We start from the raw sequence: 20,198 nt of genomic DNA, 5'->3' as shown, positions 1-20,198 counted from the left end.
GGAATTATTATTTTTTCACTTGGCTTTAGGGCAAGGCAGAAAAGTTGATTAGTCAGAAATCTGGTGATGAGTTGGGATCCATGAGCAAAATGGATAAGACGTGAGGACAGGATGGGGAAAAACTGGAGGTCGGCGAAAGGAGAGGACTACAGGCGCCTTGTTTGGATTGTCTGGGGAAGGGAGTGAAACAGCATTGCAGCTGCAAGGATGCTCTCTGACCAACCAAGTCCATAAGTTCCTCGCATTAGTTACAGAGGTGAGGATGGAGGAATCAGCAGTTTAAGGAGACAGTGGGTAATGATGCAGCTTAGTGTGTGCTCTGAGGTGAAACAACTCGGGGTGGCACGGTAGCACAGTGGTTAGCACTGCTGCTTCACAGCTCCAGGGACCTGGGTTCGATTCCCGGCTCGGGTCACTGTCTGTGTGGAGTTTGCACATTCTCCTCGTGTCTGCGTGGGTTTCCTCCGGGTGCTCCGGTTTCCTCCCACTGTCCAAAGATGTGCGGGTTAGGTTGATTGGCCATGCTAAAATTGCCCCTTAGTGTCCTGGGATGCGTAGATTAGAGGGATTAGTGGGTAAAATATGTAGGGATTTGGGGGTAGGGCCTGGGTGGGATTGTGGTCGGTGCAGACTCGATGGGCCGAATGGCCTCTTTCTGTACTGTAGGGTTTCTATGATTTCTATGAACTCTTAAATGAGACAATGTTCATTAACTGCTTGGACTTTATCTTGATGATGCATGTTTATATCCAAACTGCCTGAAGTATGTTAGATCTAAAGGAGAAATTTTAAAAGCCTCTTTACAACACCCAGCCTGTGATTTGGGAGGTCGGAGCTTTTCAATCACAGCATCGAAAAAGAATACAAATTTCTCAATATAAACCCAAACCCAATTGCTGTAGTTTGTGACTTTCCCCAAAGGCTTTGGGACCCCACTGTCAGGCTGGGGAACTGTGTGATTTTCCCCAGAATGGCCAATTATTGTCCAGAGGGTGGACCCACTTCCCAATTGAGGATGGTGGGTGGTCTATCGGATTGGGGGTTGGGGGAGGAGGGGGTATCAATAGGGGGCCTTCCAGTTTGGAAACAGGAGCAGGTTACCATTTGAGAAAAGTGAGGGAGAGGGTGCCTTGAAGTAGCACCATCCCCTCTCCATCTTTTTAAAATCTAAAATAAAAAATGGCCTCAGCAACTGGGCCCCGACTGAGGAGGGAGAAACTCTTCACAGGTTTCAGCAGCTGAAGCCAGACCAGCCAGGGGAGCCTCTATGCCAGGCGGGCATGGGGGGGGGGGGGGGGGGGGGTGTCAGTAGACCCCTGATCTGCTTCCAGGAGGCAACCTTCAGCAGCTGCCCTATACCCTGATGTCTGAGGGAGGGCTCCAAAAATTGGCCATTCCTGTCCCCCATCCGCTTTTAGGGAAATGACCCGTCAGGCAGACAAAGCTGACGTTGCAGCGGCTGATGCATGTTTTCAAAGCTCCTTGCCTGTTGAGGGTTAGAAATCCTCCCCTAGGAGCCATTAGATGGAGCTCAGGCTCCCAGATTCTGCATGAAAGCGACGTGGGTTAATGGCAACTCGGCAGATGTTGATTGAGTTTTCTTCTGCTGTTGTGTTCAGTCCCTCCTCCCAACCACTTGACCCAATGATGTCATTACCAGCACACCCTAGAGTCACATTTCTAACCCAAAAACCGAGTTTAGCTTGAAGAGAAGGTAAAGTTGCAGCTTTTTGTGGAAATTTTCATTTTTGAAAGGGTCACGAATGGTAAAAGGGGATCTTTAATATTTGATATGGCTAAATTATGAGTTTGTTGCTATTTGAAATTATGCCAATATTAATACAATATTTATCCATCTATAGCGCTGTGCACAGAAGAATGCATGCATGGGAGGTGTGTCTCTCCAGACACTTGTCAATGTGAACCTGGCTGGGGAGGAACGGACTGCTCCAGTGGTGAGTGAGAACAACAATGGTTAACTTCTACACTGATCGTTCAAATGCAGCAGTGTGTTGTTGGATATCATTGCAGTGAATGCATCAAGCAAGTCATTGCTACTTTTCAAAGCTTACTGTATGTTTACCTGCTTTCGTTATTTCACTTAAAATAATGAGACTAAAGGCTGACAAGTCCCCAGCGCCCTGATGGCCCATCTCCTAGGGTCTAAAAAGAAGTGGATGCATTGGGGGATCTGATCGAGGTATAGAAAATGCTAAAGGAGATGGATAAGGTGGACATTGAACAGATGCTCCCCCTTGTGGGACAGTCTTGAACAAGAGGTCATAGGTATAGAGTGAGAGAGAAAGTAGCTTCGAAACTGAGATGAGGAGAAGCTACTTTTCTCAGAGGGTTGTGAATCTGTGGAACTCACTGCCTCAGGGTGCAGTGTGGAGGCAGAATCAACCAATGGATTCAAGAAAAAGATAGATATGTTTCTGATGAAAAGCAGGATAAAGGGCAATGGGGAGCAGGCAAAAAGGTGGAGTTGAGACCAGGATAAGACCAGCTATGACCATGTTAAATGGCAGAGCGGTCTCAAAGGGCTGAATTACCACTCCTGCTCCTAATTCCTATGTCCCGATGTTGTGATCTTCCAAGATTTCCCAGATTTGGGAAGAGTTCTGGTAGATTGGAAAACCGCACATATAACGCCACTATTCAAAAAAGGCAGGAGACAGAAAACAAGAAACTAATGACCAGTTAATTTAACATCAATTATTGGGAATTGCTGGAATCCTTTTTATTAAGGGACTAATAACAGGCCATTTGGAAGATCAATCAATCAGTGTCAGCAGAGTTTTATGAAAGGGAAATCTTATTCGACAAAATTTATCAGTTTTTTGAGGATGTAACAAGCAGGGTGGATAAAGGGGAACCAGTCGACATAGCATATTTGGACATCTCAAAGACATTTGATAGGGTGCCACATAAAAGGTTACGACACAATCTAAGAGCTGATGATGTTGGGGTAATATATTAGCATGGATAGAAGGTTGGCCAATGAGCAGGAAGAGTCTGGATTAATAAATCATTTTCAGGTTGGTAAACTATCTAGGGATCAGTGCTGGGGTCCCAGCTATTTACAGTATATATTAGGGGATGAAGGAACTGAGTATATTGTGGCAAACTTGCTGATGGAGATAGGTCAAAAAATAAGTTGCGAGAAGGATACAAAATGCTTGCAAGGAGATAGAGATAGGTTAAGTGAGTGGGAGAAAATTGGCAAATGGAGTTCAACATGGGAAAATGTGAATCATAGGGCAGAATGGAGACAGAATTTTAGTTAAATGGAGTGAGGCTGCAGAATAATGTGGCACAGAGAGATCTGTGTCCTCGTGCATGAATATCAAAATCTCAGCACGCAAATATGGCAAATACCAACGGACTGCAGCGGTTCAAGAAGACAGCTCACCACCACCTTCTCGAGGGCAATTCAGGATGGGCAATAAACGCTGGTTAGTAATTAGGAAGTAAAATTGAATGATAACCTTTATTGCAAGAGGGATAGAGGGAAAAAAGTAAGGAAATCTTGCTACAACTGTACAAGGCTTTGGTTGGTGAGATCTCACCGAGAGTACCACATACAGTTTTGGTCTTCTTCCTAAAAGTGGAATATACTTGCATTGGAAGCAGTTCAGACAAGGTTCACTAGGTTGTTTCCAGGGGTGAAGGGGTTGGCTAATAGGGAAGGGTTTTGTACGCTGGGCCTATTTCGAAGAATGTGAGATGATCTTATTGAAACATATTAGATTCCAAGGGACAAAAACAGAAAATGCTGGAAAATCTCAGCAAGTGTGACAGCATCTGTGGGGAGAGAATAGAGCCAACGTTTCGAGTCTAGATGACCCTTCGTTATGGCTCTGATAAGGGTCATCCAAATTTGAAACGTTGACTCTATTCTCTCTCCCCAGATACTGTCAGACCTGTTGAGACTTTCCAGCATTTTCTGTTTCTGTTTCAGATTCCAGCATCCACAGTATTTTTCTTTTAATATTCCAAGGAGGCTTGACAAGGTAGATACTGAGAGAATCTAGAACTCTTGGGCACCGTTTGAAAATAAGGGGTCTCCCATTAAGACAGAGACAAGGATGAATTTCTTCTCTCAGAGAGTGACCAGTCTCTCCCCAGAAAGCAGTGGAGTTTGAATATATTCAAGGCTGAGTTAGATAGTTTTCTGATCTACAAGGGAATCATGGATTATGGGAATCAGACAGGAAAGTGGAGTTAAGGTCAGTCTTCCAGGTGACTTATCCTCCTTCTCTTTGCTGCCGACTCTCACCAGGGATAGAAATTGTTGCCACGATTATCTGTGTCCTGTAAATTCATGTCTAAAAGCATTGCAATACCAACAATTTGCTACGTGTACCACTGTGGAAGTACAATTCCATTATCAGTGTGTGACTGAGTTATCACACTTGTCATGAATATAGCAGATTACTAAATGTATCCAGAGATTTCACTTTGCAAGTTAAGGGCCTACTGTATTCTCAAGTTTAACAATCTGTATTAACTGCCAGGGTTGTGGTATTATTTATCATTATGGAAGGTTGCATTGTTTTAGGACACGTGAAATGCATGGAAAAGACATGCTTCCACACTCAATAAACGATAAAAGGTCAAATAGAAATTGCAGTGGTGTCTAATTACCTTGGGAAAAGGATGCAGTTAATCAGTGTGAAGAATTTATGCATGAAAGGAAAACAAAGTTGGAAATGCTGTCAGTGCATAACAGCCATGTGATAAGTTAATTGATTAACCCTTCTCAATAATTAGCTAACAATTGTTGGGAATGATTTTAATGTAAAGTAATAGGTGCTGATGGGGCAGTAATGGCCTCGAAGGAGGTAGAATATTTCTCCATTAGTGCGGGCACTCCTCTTGCTGCCACGGTTACAGGGACTCGTGCTGGGTGGCCAAAGTGTCTGCCTGTTTCAGGCAGTAGGTCCCTTTTTAATACACAATTCGTGGTATTTTAGGGCAGAACTGGTTGGATTGTGCGCCAGGCACTCTCAGACCAGGACCATGATGATGCAGCTGCAGAAGATGCAGAAAGGTAAGTTTCAGATTATTTCTGTGGGGCTCAGGGGTGAGCCACCAGGCTGCCCCAGACAACTTGGGTTGATGCCTCCTTGGGGTCCTCCACCTTCAGGATTGTGACACTTTACACTCAGAATTACTTTCCTGCCCAGCAGGCAAGCAATAAGCCACCTATTATTGCACTGCTCTGTGTCTGTTGGATACTTGTTTAGGGCAGGCAGCTCATTGGTTCTATTGAAATGGCATCAGGCCCCCTTCACTGCCAGAATGGACAGGAATCTAAAAAGATCAAATCGACCCAAATGCTTCTTCTTGCGATGTTGAGTTGAGTCAAGTACTTGGAATGTTCACCTCTCTCAGATCTTCTTTGCAGCCACTCCCCTCCCCCACCTCCCCCCCCCCCCCCCCCTCCCCCACCAAAAATATTGGGTCTGCCTCCAACCGTTATTTTGTGATTGAATGTGTGAAGGTGACCATTTCCTTTGTGCTGGAGCAGTTTCTAGCCTTGTACTTGATGCCTCCGAGTGATAATCAAATTGAAATCGGAAATGAGTAATGTGGGAGCATTACGTTCACAAGATAGATGTGTATTTGGCAGATCATTTGACTCATAGAACATAGAAAAACTACAGCACAAACAGGCCCTTCAGCCCACAAGTTGCGCCGGTCATGTCCCTACCTACCTAGGCTTATATATAGGCTTACCTATAACCCTCAATCCTATTAAGTCCCATGTACTCATCCAGAAGTCTCTTAAAAGACCCTATCGAGTTTGCCTCCACCACCACTGACGGCAGCCGATTCCACTCACCCACCACCCTCTGAGTGAAAAACTTACCCCTGACATCTCCTCTGTACCTACTCCCCAGCACCTTAAACCTGTGTCCTCTCGTAGCAGCCATTTCAGCCCTGGGAAAAAGCCTCCGAGAATCCACCCGATCTATACCTCTCAACATCTTGTACACCTCTATCAGGTCTCCTCTCATCCTTCGTCTCTCCAAGGAGAAAAGACCGAGCTCCCTCAACCTATCCTCATAAGGCATGCCAATCAATCCAGGCAACATCCTTGTAAATCTTCTCTGCATCCTTTCAATCATTTCCACATCCCTCCTATAATAAGGCGACCAGAACTGAGCACAGTACTCCAAGTGGGGTCTGACGAGGGTCTTATAAAGCTGCATCATTATCTCCCGACTCCTAAACTCAATCCCTCGATTGATGAAGGCCAGCACACCATACGCCTTCTTAACCACCTCCTCTACCTGCGAGGCCGATTTAAGAGTCCTATGGACCCGGACCCCAAAGTCCTTCTGATCCTCTACACTGCTAAGAGTCTTACCCTTGATATTATACTCCTTCATCCCATTTGACCTGCCAAAATGGACCACTACACATTTATCCGGGTTGAAGTCCATCTGCCACTTCTCTGCCCAGTCTTGCATCCTATCTATGTCACGCTGCAGCTTCTGACATCCTTCCAACCTATCCACAACACCACCAACCTTCGTGTCATTGGCAAACTTACCAACCCATCCCTCCACTTCCTCATCCAGGTCATTTATGAAAATGACAAACAGCAAGGGTCCCAGAACAGATCCCTGGGGCACTCCATTGGTGACCGACTTCCATTCAGAAAAAGACCCATCTACAACCACTCTCTGCCTTCTGCAGGCAAGCCAGTTCTGGATCCACAAAGCAACGGCCCCTTGGATCCCATGCCCTCTCACTTTCTTGAGAAGTCTTGCATGGGGAACCTTATCGAACGCCTTGCTGAAGTCCATGTAAACCACATCTACCGCTTTTCCTTTGTCAATGTGTTTAGTCACATTTTCAAAGAACTCCACCAGGCTCGTAAGGCACAATTTGCCTTTGACAAAGCCGTGCTGACTACTTTTGAGCATACTAAACTTCTCTCAATGTTCATAAATCCTGTCCCTCAGGATCTTCTCCATCAACTTACCAACCACTGAGGTTAGACTCACCGGTCGGTAATTTCCTGGGCTATCCCTATTCCCTTTCTTTGATATAGGAAACACATCCACAATCCTCCGGAACCCCTCCCGTCTCCATCGACGCCGCAAAGATCATCGCTAGAGGCTCTGCAATCTCTTCCCTCGCCTCCCACGGTAACCTGGGGTACATCCCATCCGGTCCCGGCGACTTAGCTATCTTGATGCTATTCAAAATTTCCAACACATCCTCTTTCTTAATGTCCACATACTCAATCTTTTCAGTCCAAACGCTGCACCTCATTACTTCCCCAAGACGGTGTTAATGTCGACTATGTCCGTGTTAATGATGAAGTGATCATGTGTTGTCATATTTCATATCACATATCCAATCCAAAAGATCAACTACAGCAAATTCCAAGCAGTAGCTTTCTCGACTTGGGAACTGCGTTTGCCTGAGTTCTTCAACATAAACATATTTTACCCAATGCGCACGCGTTTCCCAGTGACTACTTGTATACATGTCATGCCTTTAACATAATGAAACATCCCATTTGTTGAGCCTTGTGTTCTATTGGGCCGCCTTGTTTCGAATTATTGGCCCATGTGGGATTTAGTTTAATTTGTGAGATTAATCATTTAGAAACAGTTTCACTCTCGTTTCATTACAGGTAGATTTATTTTGTCTTATTGAATGTTTACACATAATAAATAAAAATGCATTCTGTCCATCCAGATTTAAAATGTGCGTTGGGGGAGTATATGTGTGTGTTAGGGAATGTATGTCTGTTTTTGTTTGTAACTTCTCCAGCTCTACAATCCTGTTCGATATCTTAGCTTCTGGCCCCTTGCTCATCCTCAGTGTTAATTGTTCCGTCACTGATGGCCACACTTTGTTATCGGGCATTGAGCTCTGGAATTCTGTCTTGAAACCTCTCTGCCTATCTACTCCTCTCTCCTCCTCTAAGACATTCTTTAAAACCTACCTCATTCGCCAAGTTGTTGACCAATTGCCCTGATATATCCTGATGTGACACACAGCCATATTCTGTCAGAGAATGCCCCGAGAAACACCATGGGATGTTTTACTATGTTAAAGGCATGACATGTATACAAGTAGTCACTGGGAAACGCGTGCGCATTGGGTAAAATATGTTTATATTGAAGAATTCAGGCAAACGCAGTTCCCAAGTCAAGCAAGCTACTGCTTGGAATTTGCTGTAGTTGATCCTTCCTCTCCCCAAAAAACTGGTTTATTCAGATTTTCACTATGAGCTTTTTTTCACCTTTTTAATTTGAGTAATTTTAGAAGAAACTGTAAAGGAAAAAAGTTGTGTTGTGGCATCAGAGGTGTAATGGGACAGAGCTTCTACCTGCCTCTTTGATTTGATTCTAACCCCATCGCGAATCCTGGGGATGGGATATTTAATGGGGTAAATCCCTAAGCCCAAAGCCTCGCACTCCAAGAGGAGGCAGAGCCCTAACTCATAGAATCCCTACGGTGCAGAGGCAGGCCATTCAGCCCATCGAGCCTACACCGACAGCAATCACACCCAGGCCCTAACCCCTTAACCTCATGTATTTACCCTGACACGAAGGAGCAATTTAGCATGGCCAATCCGCCTAACCTGCACATGTTTGGACTGTGGGTGGAAACTGGAGTACCCGGAGGAAACCCACGCAGACACGGGGAGAATGTGAAAACTCTACACAGACAGTTACCCTAGGCTGGAATTGAACCCAGATCCCTGGTGCTGAGAGGCAGCAGTGCTAACCACTGTGCCACCGTGCCGTCCTAACTGGGCTGAAAAATCAGTTGGGCCAAAGTCGTTAACTTCAATTAACCACGATAGAAGGACTAGCTCGTCATCCATTCCAACAGGACTCTTCAGCACGGGGCCCGGCACAAGCAGATTCCCAGGAAGATGTAGCCTGGGAATAGTTCCAAATCCATTCCCAAGCAGCTGCTTCTCGAGTGGAATATTCTGCAATCAATGGGGAGAAATTGGGTGGTGATTGAATCAGGCTGCTGATTTATCATCAGCAGTTCTGTGCTAATGTCCAAGACCGATTCAACACCCCATTCCTCTGAGTATTCTATTCAACGATGCGTCCCTATTTAAACCCGGAGCGCACAGCACAATAACAATAACATGACAAGCCGACTGTCGTCTTTGGTTTGGCAATCAGATGTAAAAAATTTGTTTCAAGTTTCAATTGTATTAATAAAAACATGCTTGTTTACTAGAACAAATGATTTGAAAGAGGGACCAGTAACAAGTCTCATTAATTCCTGTTATAATGCACAAAGGTCAGTTTTTATTTTCTAACACTGTACTGGATGGCAGGATCTTCAACTTCAAAGAACAACACAGCACAGGAACAGGCCCTTCGGCCCTCCAAGCCTGCGCCGCTCCCTGGTCCAAACTAGACCATTCTTTTGTACCCCTCCATTCCCACTCCGTTCATGTGGCTATCTAGATAAGTCTTAAACGTTCCCAGTGTGTCCGCCTCCACCACCTTGCCCGGCAGCGCATTCCAGGCCCCCACCACCCTCTGTGTAAAATACGTCCTTCTGATATCCGTGTTAAACCTCCCCCCTCCCCTCACCTTGAACCTATGACCTCTCGTGAACGTCACCACCGACCTGGGAAAAAGCTTCCCACCGTTCACCCTATCTATGCCTTTCATAATTTTATACACCTCTATTAGGTCACCCCTCATCCTCCGTCTTTCCAGTGAGAACAACCCCAGTTTACCCAATCTCTCCTCATAACTAAGCCCTTCCATACCAGGCAACATCCTGGTAAACCTCCTCTGCACTCTCTCTAAAGCCTCCACGTCCTTCTGGTAGTGTGGCGACCAGAACTGGACACAGTATTCCAAATGCGGCCGAACCAACGTTCTATACATCTGCAACATCAGACCCCAACTTTTATACTCTGTCCCGTCCTATAAAGGCAAGCATGTCATATGCCTTATTCACTACCTTCTCCACCTGTGCCGTCACCTTCAAGGATCTGTGGACTTGCACACCCAGGTCCCTCTGCGTATCTGCACCCTTTATGGTTCTGCCATTTATCGTATAGCTCCCCCCTACGTTAGTTCTACCAAAATGCATCACTTTGCATTTATCTGGATTGAACTCCATCTGCCATTTCTTTGCCCAAATTTCCAGCCTATCTATATCCTTCTGTAGCCTCTGACAATGTTCCTCACTATCTGCAAGTCCAGCCATTTTCGTGTCGTCCACAAACTTACTGATCACCCCAGTTACACCTTCTTCCAGATCGTTTATATAAATCACAAACTTCCTCGAAAAAGAATCTTCAGATGAGTTTATGTGAAAGACAGCACACCTATTAATTCATGTTTCTGCTCTACAAGTCCCAAAACAAGATCAATTTGCCTTTCATACCGGCAACCAGTTCCATTTGCCCTTCCTATACTGCTCCCCGCAATAAAACTCCTCCTTCCCACATTCTAGTTTCCCAGGGGCGGGTTAGTCAGTGAGATATTATAATCAGGGTGAATTTCTCAGAATTAACCACCAGAATAATCCTATCTGGCTGGGTTTCCCAGGTCATATTCTTCCGGATTTCCCAACTGCAAAATGACTCCCTCTCTGCCTCCAAAAAAAGAACAGGGCCATTGATTTTTGATAGGTTTGCCTTTTGTTTGTCACTTTTTGTGATGAATACTCTACAAATCAAAGAATGTGCAAAAACACAAGTCCTGTTACAAAGGTCTCTTACACAAGTTTGAATTCCAATTCCTTTCCTTTACATAGAATTCATTATTTTCTATTTTACTGCTATTATAGAATTTCAACAGGTCATTGGTTGAATCTTGCTGGAGTGGGTCATCTCACTGCATCTCCCATTAGTTAACTTAGGATGTCAGAGTCCCGACTGCCAAAGCAAATCTTCTTCGCCCAGCTCAAGGAAGGCACCTGAGCAAGAGGAGGATAAAGGAAGCACTTCAAAGCCACCCAAAGGCTCACCTCAAGAAATGCAGCATAGACGTCAAATCCTGGGAGACCCTTGCTCAGAAGACAGAACTTGGAGGAACCTCCTGATCGAAGGGACACAATTCTTCGTGGTGACCTGACAGAAAGAAGAGGTTTGGAAAAGGAGCCTGAGGAAGGACTCAAAGCAATCTTGAGTCCAAGCACTGAACCCACCTCCTGGAAACACCTGCCAAGTGTGCGGTCAAAGATACAGCTCCAGGATTGGGCCACGCAAGGACTCACAGAACCCGTGACCTGAGACACAGAGTTTCTTAGGCAGGCAATCATACTTGTTAGTGAGTGATCACCTGAAGAAGAAGAAGACATCCCCTTGCATACTTTAGCGCAAATATAATTTGCAGTCTAACGTGAAAACTTCAATTCTAATGAACGGCGCTCAACCTGGAACATTAACTCTTGTTTCTTTCCAAAGATGACTTGCTGAGTTTGTCCAGCATTTTTAAATTTCAGATTTCCAGCATCTGCAGTATTTTGCTTTTGTCCATCTCATTTTTGAATTCTTTGTCTAAATTGAAAAATTCTTATCATTAAAACCTGTTAACAACCTCAGAAAACCTCCCTTTAAAAAGCTTCTTTACCGCTCATGGCAGAGGAACTGTGTGCTCGATTTAGTGATATCGCGGAGTTAGTGTTTTCTCTCCTCCCCTCCCCTATCTCCTCCCCACCCCCTTTCCCCCGCAAAGAGACCTGCCTGATACTCCCTCATTCTGTTTGCTATTTGGTAAGTTGCCTTCATCATTTATTTATGTTGACAGATCTCATTAACCTGACATGATGTAATGAATCTGTTGCTATGATGGTTTGCCTGAGGCAAACACGACTCTAACTTTTTTTGTTGCTAATGCAATTTGTGAAGTACTCTCAAAAATGTCTCAGGAAATGACCAAATATCACAAAGCTACATTGTGTTGTAATGATTCCAAGTGTGGAAATCTTTGAAAGTGTGAATGTGCCAGGGTTTTTACTTGTTACCCTGAAGATTGCAAGAGGCACGCGCTCTGCTCACTCTTGCTGATTTTTTAAAAACTGGGATGGATTTAGAAAATCGTCAAGAATCACCAACTCCTCAATGTGTCGTCCAATTATTTTTGACTATCCAAACTTAGTGATGGGCAAGACATCGGCTTCTATATGTAAGGTGGCAGTGTTCCTTAGAATTCACAAAAAATATGTTGGAGGAGCAGAAATATGTTTGAGGAGCAGGCCAATTGAATAAAGAACAAAGAACAGTACAGCACAGGAACAGGCCCTTCGGCCCACCAAGCCTGCGCCGATCATGATGCTTGCCTAAACTTAAACCGTATGCACTTATAGAGTCCGTATCCTTCCATTCCCATCCTATTCATGTATTCATCTAGATGCCCCTTGAATGCCATTCTCGTACCTGCCCCCACCACCTCCCCGGGCAGCGCGTTCCAGACATTCACCACCCTCTGTGTAAAAAAACTTGCCTCGTACATCTCCTTTAAACCTTTCCCCACGCACCTTAAACCCATGTCCCCTAGTAATTGACTCTTCCACCCTGGGAAAAAGCTTCTGACTATCCACTCTGTCCATGCCACTTATAATCTTGTAAACCTCATTCAGGTCATCCCTCAACCTCCATCATCCCAGTGAGAACAAACCGGGTTTCTCCAACCTCTCCTCATAGCTAATACCCTCCAGACCAGGCAACATCCTGGTAAACCTCTTCTGTATCTTCTCCAAAGCCTCCACATCCTTCTGGTAGTGTGGTGACCAGAATTGTATACAATATTCTAAATAAGGTGAGAGAAGAGAAAGACTTGTATTTATGTAGTGATTTTCATGACCAGCAAATGTCTTGAAGCCTGACAGCCAATAAAATACTTTTTTTTAAAAGTGTAGTCACTGTTGTAATGTAGGAAATGTAGTAGTCAATTTGAGTGCAGCAAACTCCCAGAGATGGCCGTGAGATAACAGTTCTTACTGTGACGTGACTGAAGGATAATTATTGGTCAGAGAATTGGAAAGAATTCCCTTACCCTGCCTCGAATATTGCTGTAGGATCTTTTCGGCCTACCTGAGAGGGCTGACAGGACTTGATTTAATGTCTTGTCCATAAAACATAGAAGAGCTGTACAAATCCTACATTTCGTAGGATAAGAAGTCATCAAAAATGGAATTTAGTTCAATGAGTGCAGCAGTTGTTGTGAACTGTAAAACAGAGTCAACTTAATGGCAGAAGTTCTTAATAAGTTTCTGCTCAAACTTCTTTTATTCCGAATTCTGAGGGCAAAGTTCTCCTTTAAATACCCCAACATTGAAGAATTAGTCAGAGTCAGAATTTTCTGAACAAAGGGAGGATGTTCTAGAATCCCACCCAGATTCATTAGTCTCTCACTTCAGTGTTTAGAATCTTATTGTCCAACTTTCTGACTTCTGCTGACCCAGAGAACACATTAATACTCTTCCAGTTTACTAACTTTCTCTCCACAGGTTTCAGTTTGAGCTGCATTCGAATTGGCAGCTGTTTGGAATGATACTTTACACATTGCTCCAGCATGATAAAAAAGATGCTTAATCTTTGTACTGCCTACTCAAAGGCAGACTCTGAATCACAAATTGACACTGTGCATTATATTGTTCAGCAAGTTTACTCTCAGGATTTCGCATAAACGCTGGTTTGTCATTATCAGGTTTGACTGAAGCAGATAAGGATGTTCTCTGTTTAGCATTTTAGCATCCACGAGATTTGACTATTATTTTCAGTCTTACTTTCAGAGTGGGAATAATTTCAGGTACCCGCTTGTTTGTTCCTGACATCTTGTGGTGAAGTTAAGTCTAAAGAGGAAAGCTGACCAGAGTTTCTCTCAGATCTGTCTCTGTTTGAAGAAGCTGCCAGGCAGAGGGCAAAGGGCTTTCTTGAGAGGAAGGAAGTCTGAATGGCAGATTAGTTGTTGCAGCATCAGAATCATCTCTAGAGTGAGGTTACCTGCCTGCCCTCTCAAGTAAAGTTTATTTATTAGTGTCACAAGTAGGCTTACATTAACACTGCAATGAAGTTACTGTGAAAATCCCCTAGTCGCCACACTCTGGCGCCTGTTCAGGTACACTGAGGGAGAATTTAGCATGGCTAATGCACCGACACATCTTTGCACTGTGGGAGGAAACTGGAGCACCCGGAGGAAACCCACGCAGACATGGGGTAAATGTGCAAACTCTGCACTGATATTGACCCAAGTCAGGAATTGAAATCGGGTCCCTGGCGCTGTGAGGCAGCAGTGCTAAGCCGCTGTGCCACCGTGCCGTGTTTGAGGGAATGACGCATGGATGGAAGGGGAGATCATGAAATTACAAAAATAATGAAGAGGGGAATAGTATTTATAATATGTGGCTCTAAATTAAATTTTGTAACACAATTTGTAGGGATTCCATCCTTAAATAGGTGGCTGCTATATTTATTATGGAATAAATGATATTTAACATCGCAGGTTTGTACTTTTAATGAAAAGAAATAAACCTCATCTGGAAAGGTTATTGAAACAAAATTAATTGAATGACTTTACAAGTGCATGGGATTTTCTTTTCATTAAAGTTACTTGAGATCAATTATAGAAAATGTGCTGGAGGGAATCTCTACCCGTACAATATCATTAATCAGAGTTCAGGAATGTCCATCCAAAGCCTATCTGCCAATGACCACCCAGTTTTCACCAATGATGCTCCAATACTATGAAAGCAAAATACGAAGCTAAATTAAAAGTCTTTAGCTTGTTGTGGAGAACATTGTATTTTACTTTGGGGGATGAAAAGGGTTTGCACTGATTTAATTGCACACATTTTTCATAACTTTTATTTCTTTGCTGGGCTGCTTTCCAACAAAGGTTTTTCCAGTTGGAAGCTTTCATTTTCTAAAATGGAACTGGAGCCAATTTTTAAATTAAATCTGCCTTGTTAATTTTTATAAATGACCCATCTAGACTTATTTTCAAAGTTAAATCCTTATTGTGCGAATATGGTTACAAAAATTTCATGACCAGCTTACGTAGATTTTAAGTATTTGTTCCTGCCATTTCTTGGCTCTACATTAACCTCTGAAATTTTCATTTAGTAAGTATTTTCCAGACGTGATGAGATTTTTTACTGCAATAATAAAGTGATGTGCCACTGCAATGCAGATAAAAAGCAATGTAAATCTGTCTATTGACATACCCTTCATTTAAAATGAGAAATAAGTGAACTCTGCTGATGTCCCATGGCATAGCAGTGATCTGATTTAGTTTTTTACTTCTCAGTTAGATTTCCTGCACTTTTTTCCCATTCCCAGGCCTCCACAGGCCATGAGGACAAGACATACCCCCAGTCAGCCCTGACCTGACAGCTGGCAATCCAATAACATGGGCAGCGCGGTGGCACAGTGGTTAGCACTGCTGCCTTACAGTGCCAGGGATCCAGGTTCGATTCCCGGTTTGGGTCACTGTCTGTGTGGAGTTTGCACATTCTCCCCGTGTCTGCGTGGGTTTCCTCCGGGTGCTCCTGTTTCCTCCCACAGTCCAAAGATGTGCGAGTTAGATGGATTGGCCATGCTAAATTGTCCATTAGTTTCAGGGGGATTGACAGGGTAAATATATGGGATTGCAGGAATAGCGCCTGGGTGGGATTGTTGTTGATGGGGGCTCAATGGGCTGAATGCCCCACTTCTGCACTGTAGAGATTTTATGATTCTATGGAAGGCTCTCCCTTCAGTTTAGTATTCCAGCTACCCTGGGAAAATAGGGATAATTCTGGAATGGTTATTTCCAGAGTATCGTGTCTGAGGCTGAGAATTCAGCAGTGAGCAATTAGCTACCAGCACGTGTGCCTGATAGATGATTTAATGATGTGATATTCTGATGTTTCACCATGCTGCCATCAATGTGTGTGTAGCCAAGTTGTACCACAAATAACAAGAAATTCATTCACTGCCTGTTCAAAAATGTCTGATTTTTATCCTTTAGTTCCATGGGGCAAGGCTGAGAATTCTCCCTCCTTTCTTGGTTCTAGTATGATATGCAATATCATTTTTAAAAATTTATTCATTGGATGTGGGGGTCACTCGCTGGCCAGCATTTATTGCCCATCCCTAGTTGTCCTTAGAGGGCAGTTGAGAATCAATCTCATTGCTGTGGCTCTGGAGCCACATGTAGGCCAGACCAGGTAACGACGACAGATTTCCTTCCCTAAAGGACATTAGTGAACCAGATGGGTTTTTCCGACAATCGACAATGGTTTCATGATCATCAGTAGATTCTTAATTCCAGATACTTTTTATTGAATTCAAATTTCACCGTCTGCTGTGGTGGGATTCGAACTTGGGTCCCCAGAATATTAGCTGAGTTTCTGAATTAATAGTCTAGCGATAATACCACTAGGCCATCGCCTCCCCTATATCAGGCTATTGAGTTGGATGATCAGCTATGATCATAATGAATGGCAGAGCAGACTCGAAGGGCTGAATGGCCTCCTCCTGCTCCTATGTTTCCAGGTTAAAGGATCAGCAGTGGGCAGGGAGAAGAATCCATGATGATGAGAGAAATAACTTTAAAAGTGTAAAAAGAGGGAGACACAATAGCAGCAATGCCTTCATACCCCAGAGAGCAGTTCCAAGAAATGAAGGAATCTTGCTGTAAGGTGCATCTTAATTGGAGAAATGCTGAGCATTTCCCAAAGGTTTGAAGGAAGTGCTGACCAGCATTGATTCATTTCAATCGAAGATTATCCTCCGTTCACTTCTTTCAAACCCGACAACGGTGATAGCGAAAGGAAGAGGGAGAAGGATGTAATCCTGCCTGACCCCTAACGGCACATAGAACCCGTCACTGTAACCAACCTCTGCCCTTACACAGTATCTGGGATTTTCATAGGTTATTGCAATAGCTGTATCCATCTTTGCTGGGATGTCTACGGAGAGAGAATTTTCCAATGTGAAGATCTATCTGGATTATTGAGGGTCTTGTTGAAATCAATGGGGATTCAATGCTCCTGTCGGTTCTCAGTGACAATCCTGGTAGTTCTCCATCCTTCCATGTCTATTGGGTACGACAGGACTCTGGTTTCAGAGACAACGGGCAAGATCTCGAGCCCACTCTCTCCGTGTGCGGGACCAGCAGCAGGGTCTCGGAATCAGGTGAAACCTGGAAATTGAGAATCTTGCCGGGGAGATCGCAATCTCCGATTTTTGCCGTCCCTCCCAGGTATGTCCTGTCCACAAAACGCTGGACAAATCCAATTGTGGCACTAACTGCCCATCAATTTACTCCAGATCATCAGCAGAGTGATGGAAGGGGTCATTTGCTGAGCAATAACCAATACAAATTTCTGCCAGAGTCACTTGGCTCCAGACCTTATTATTTGATTTGATTTATTATTGTCACATGTATTAACATACAGTGAAAAGTATTGTTTCTTGCGCGCTATACAGACAAAGCATACCATTCATAGAGAAGGAAAGGAGAGAGTGCAGAATGTAGTGTTACAGTCATAGCTAGGGTGTAGAGAAAGAGCAACTTAATGCAAGGTAGATCCATTCAAAAGTCTGACAGCAACAGGGAAAAAGCTGTTCTTGAGTCGGTTGGTACGTGACCTCAGACTTGTTTTTTTTCCTGATGGAAGAAGGTGGAAGAGAGAATATCCGGGGTGCGTGGGGTCCTTAATGATGCTGGCTGCTTTGCCGAGGCAGCGGGCAGTGTAGACAGAGTCAATGGATGGGAGATTCAAACATAGACAAAGACCTGATGTGCAGAGGTGAGGTGAGAGTGACTGCCCTTGACAGTGCAGCATTTGATGGAGTGTGACACCAAGGAGCCCTAGCAAAACTGGAGTCAATGGGAATCGGTGGGGGCGGGGCAGCGGGGGGGGGGGGGGGGGGGGGGGGAGGGGGGGGAATTCTCCATTGGTTGGAGTCATACCCGGCACAAAGGAAGATGGTTGTGGTTTGGAAGTCAATAATCTCAGCTCCAGCACATCACTGCAGGAATTCCTCAGGGGAGAGTCCGAGACCCAATCATCTTCAGCTGCTTCATCAATGACCTCCCTTCCATCATAAGGTCAGAAGTGGGGATGTTCACTGATAACTGCACAATGTTCAGCACCATTCGCCCCTCCTCAGATACTGAAGCAGTAAAACCCAGACAATATTCGGGCTTGGGCTGGTAATTGACAAGTAATATTTGTGCCACACAAGTGCCGAGCAATAGCTATCTCCAATAAAAATAAGCTAACTATCTCCTCTTGACATTCAATGGCATTACCATCGCTGAGTCCCCCACCATCAACATCCTAGGAAGTTACCATTGACCAGAAACTAAACTGGGCTGGCCGTATAAATACTGCGGCTACACGAGCAGGCCAGAGGCTGGGGATTCTGCAACGAGTAACTCACCTCCTGACTTCCCAAAACCTGTCCACCATCTAGAAGGCAAAAGGTAGGAGTCTGATAGAATGTGAGGGGAGGTGGTGGAGTAGTGGTATTGTCACTGGACTTGTAGCAGACCCAGGGTAATGGTCTGGGGACCCGGGTTCGAACCCGGGCAGATGGTGCAATTTGAATTCAATAAAAGTCTGGAATTGAAAGTCTAATGACCATTAAACCATTGTTGATTGTTAGAAAACCCATCTGATTCACTAATGTTTTTTAGGGAAGGAAATCTGCCATCCTTACCTGGTCTGGCCTACATGTAACCCCAGACCTACAGCACCGCCCTCAGAAAAGTGAGATATTTTGTTCAGGGGGTAACAGATATTAGCCTTGCCAGTGACACCCACATCCCACAAAAGAAGTAAGAAAACAAATCTCTCCATTTGCCTGGATGAGTGAGGCTTCAACAAGCAGTCCATCTGATTGGTACCCCGTCCACCACTGACACCAAGTGGCAGAAGTATGTAGCACCTACAAGATGCTCTGCACCAACTCACCAAGGAGATCCTTACATAGGACCTTCCAAACCCGTGACTGGCACGAAGGTGAAGGCAGCAGATGTGTGGGAACACCATCACTTGCAATTTCCCCTTCAAGCCACTCGCCATCCAAAATTATGAGAGGCATAGATAGACAGGGTGGATAGTCAGAGGTTTTTTCCCGGGGTGCAAGTGTCAATTACAAGGGGGCACAGGTTCAAGGTGAGAGGGGGAAAGTTTAAGGGAGATGTGCGGGGGAATTCTTTAAGCAGAGAGTGGTGGGTGCCTGGAACGCGCTGCCAGAGGAGGTGGTGGAAGCAGGAACATTAGCCACATTTAAGAGGCATCTGGATGGGTAGATGAATAGGGAGGGAATAGAGGGATATGGACCGAGTAAGGGCAGAAGGTTTTTTAGTTTAGTTAGGGCATCATAATCAGCACAGGCTTTGAGGGCCGAAGGGCCTGTTCCTGTGCTATACTTTTCTTTGTTGTTTGTGCCTTCACTGCCACCGGGTCAAAATCCTGGGATTCCCTCCCTAACAGCACCATGGGTGCACCTACACCACAGGGCTGCTGTGGTTCAAGAAGGCAGCTCACCACCTTCTGAAGGGTAATTAGGGGTGGGCAATAAATACTGGCCTGGGCAGCGATACCCACACCCCACGAGCAAATAAATAATACAAAAAAACAGAGGGATGAAAGTTTTAAAAAATACAAAACTTTATATTTTCATCCTCTCCTAAAAATGGAAATTAACAAGACATTGTGTGAATATTGAATGGCCGTTATATTTCATAAATAGCAGCTTGCGTAATGTTTAAAAGTATATTATGATTTCTATAAACATGGCTCAAGGGTAGGACATCTATCCACAGTGCTACGCAAGGAGCTATAACCTCATAACAGATTTTACAGCACATTCTAACACTGTGAAGTATGGGTTATCCTTCAGAAATAACTGCAAATATAGATTAATGGTAGCAGAGAGAGTGCAGAAGATGTAATCCAATTCAGATACTTTCTACCATTGTATGCAATGGAAAAAGACACAAAGCTCTGATCTAATCTCAAGGTTGAGTTGCTGACGACACATCGCAAGATTATAGTCTGAGCATTGTAAAACTGTCTCATTTCTGAGATGATATTGCGGTTTGGAACTTGCAGGTGATTTAGTCGTGCCATTGACTTTTTGCTTCTTACTGCCTTTTAAAAGATGTGGAGGCAGAATCGGAAATAAGTATAAAGGCAGGAAAGGTCGAAGCACGTCAGAAGAATTGAGTTAAAGA

At 44.3% G+C, this 20,198-nt stretch overlaps 1 protein-coding gene across 1 annotated transcript in view; it reads left to right on the top strand.

Annotated features, from left to right (window-relative positions):
* megf11 (multiple EGF-like-domains 11) overlaps positions 1 to 20,198 on the top strand; it is a 270,326-nt gene that overhangs the window by 31,161 nt on the left and 218,967 nt on the right. The window contains exon 2 of the mRNA XM_078241895.1: positions 1,863 to 1,955. Coding sequence (XP_078098021.1) covers positions 1,863 to 1,955 — 93 coding nt within the window. The remainder of the gene's footprint in view (positions 1 to 1,862; positions 1,956 to 20,198) is intronic.

The sequence above is a fragment of the Mustelus asterias genome, chromosome 24 (assembly GCF_964213995.1).
Source record: "Mustelus asterias chromosome 24, sMusAst1.hap1.1, whole genome shotgun sequence".
Lineage (NCBI taxonomy): Eukaryota > Metazoa > Chordata > Chondrichthyes > Carcharhiniformes > Triakidae > Mustelus > Mustelus asterias.
The sequence above is the reverse complement of the archived record's forward strand: the minus strand, read 5'-3'. Positions and strand labels throughout refer to the sequence as shown.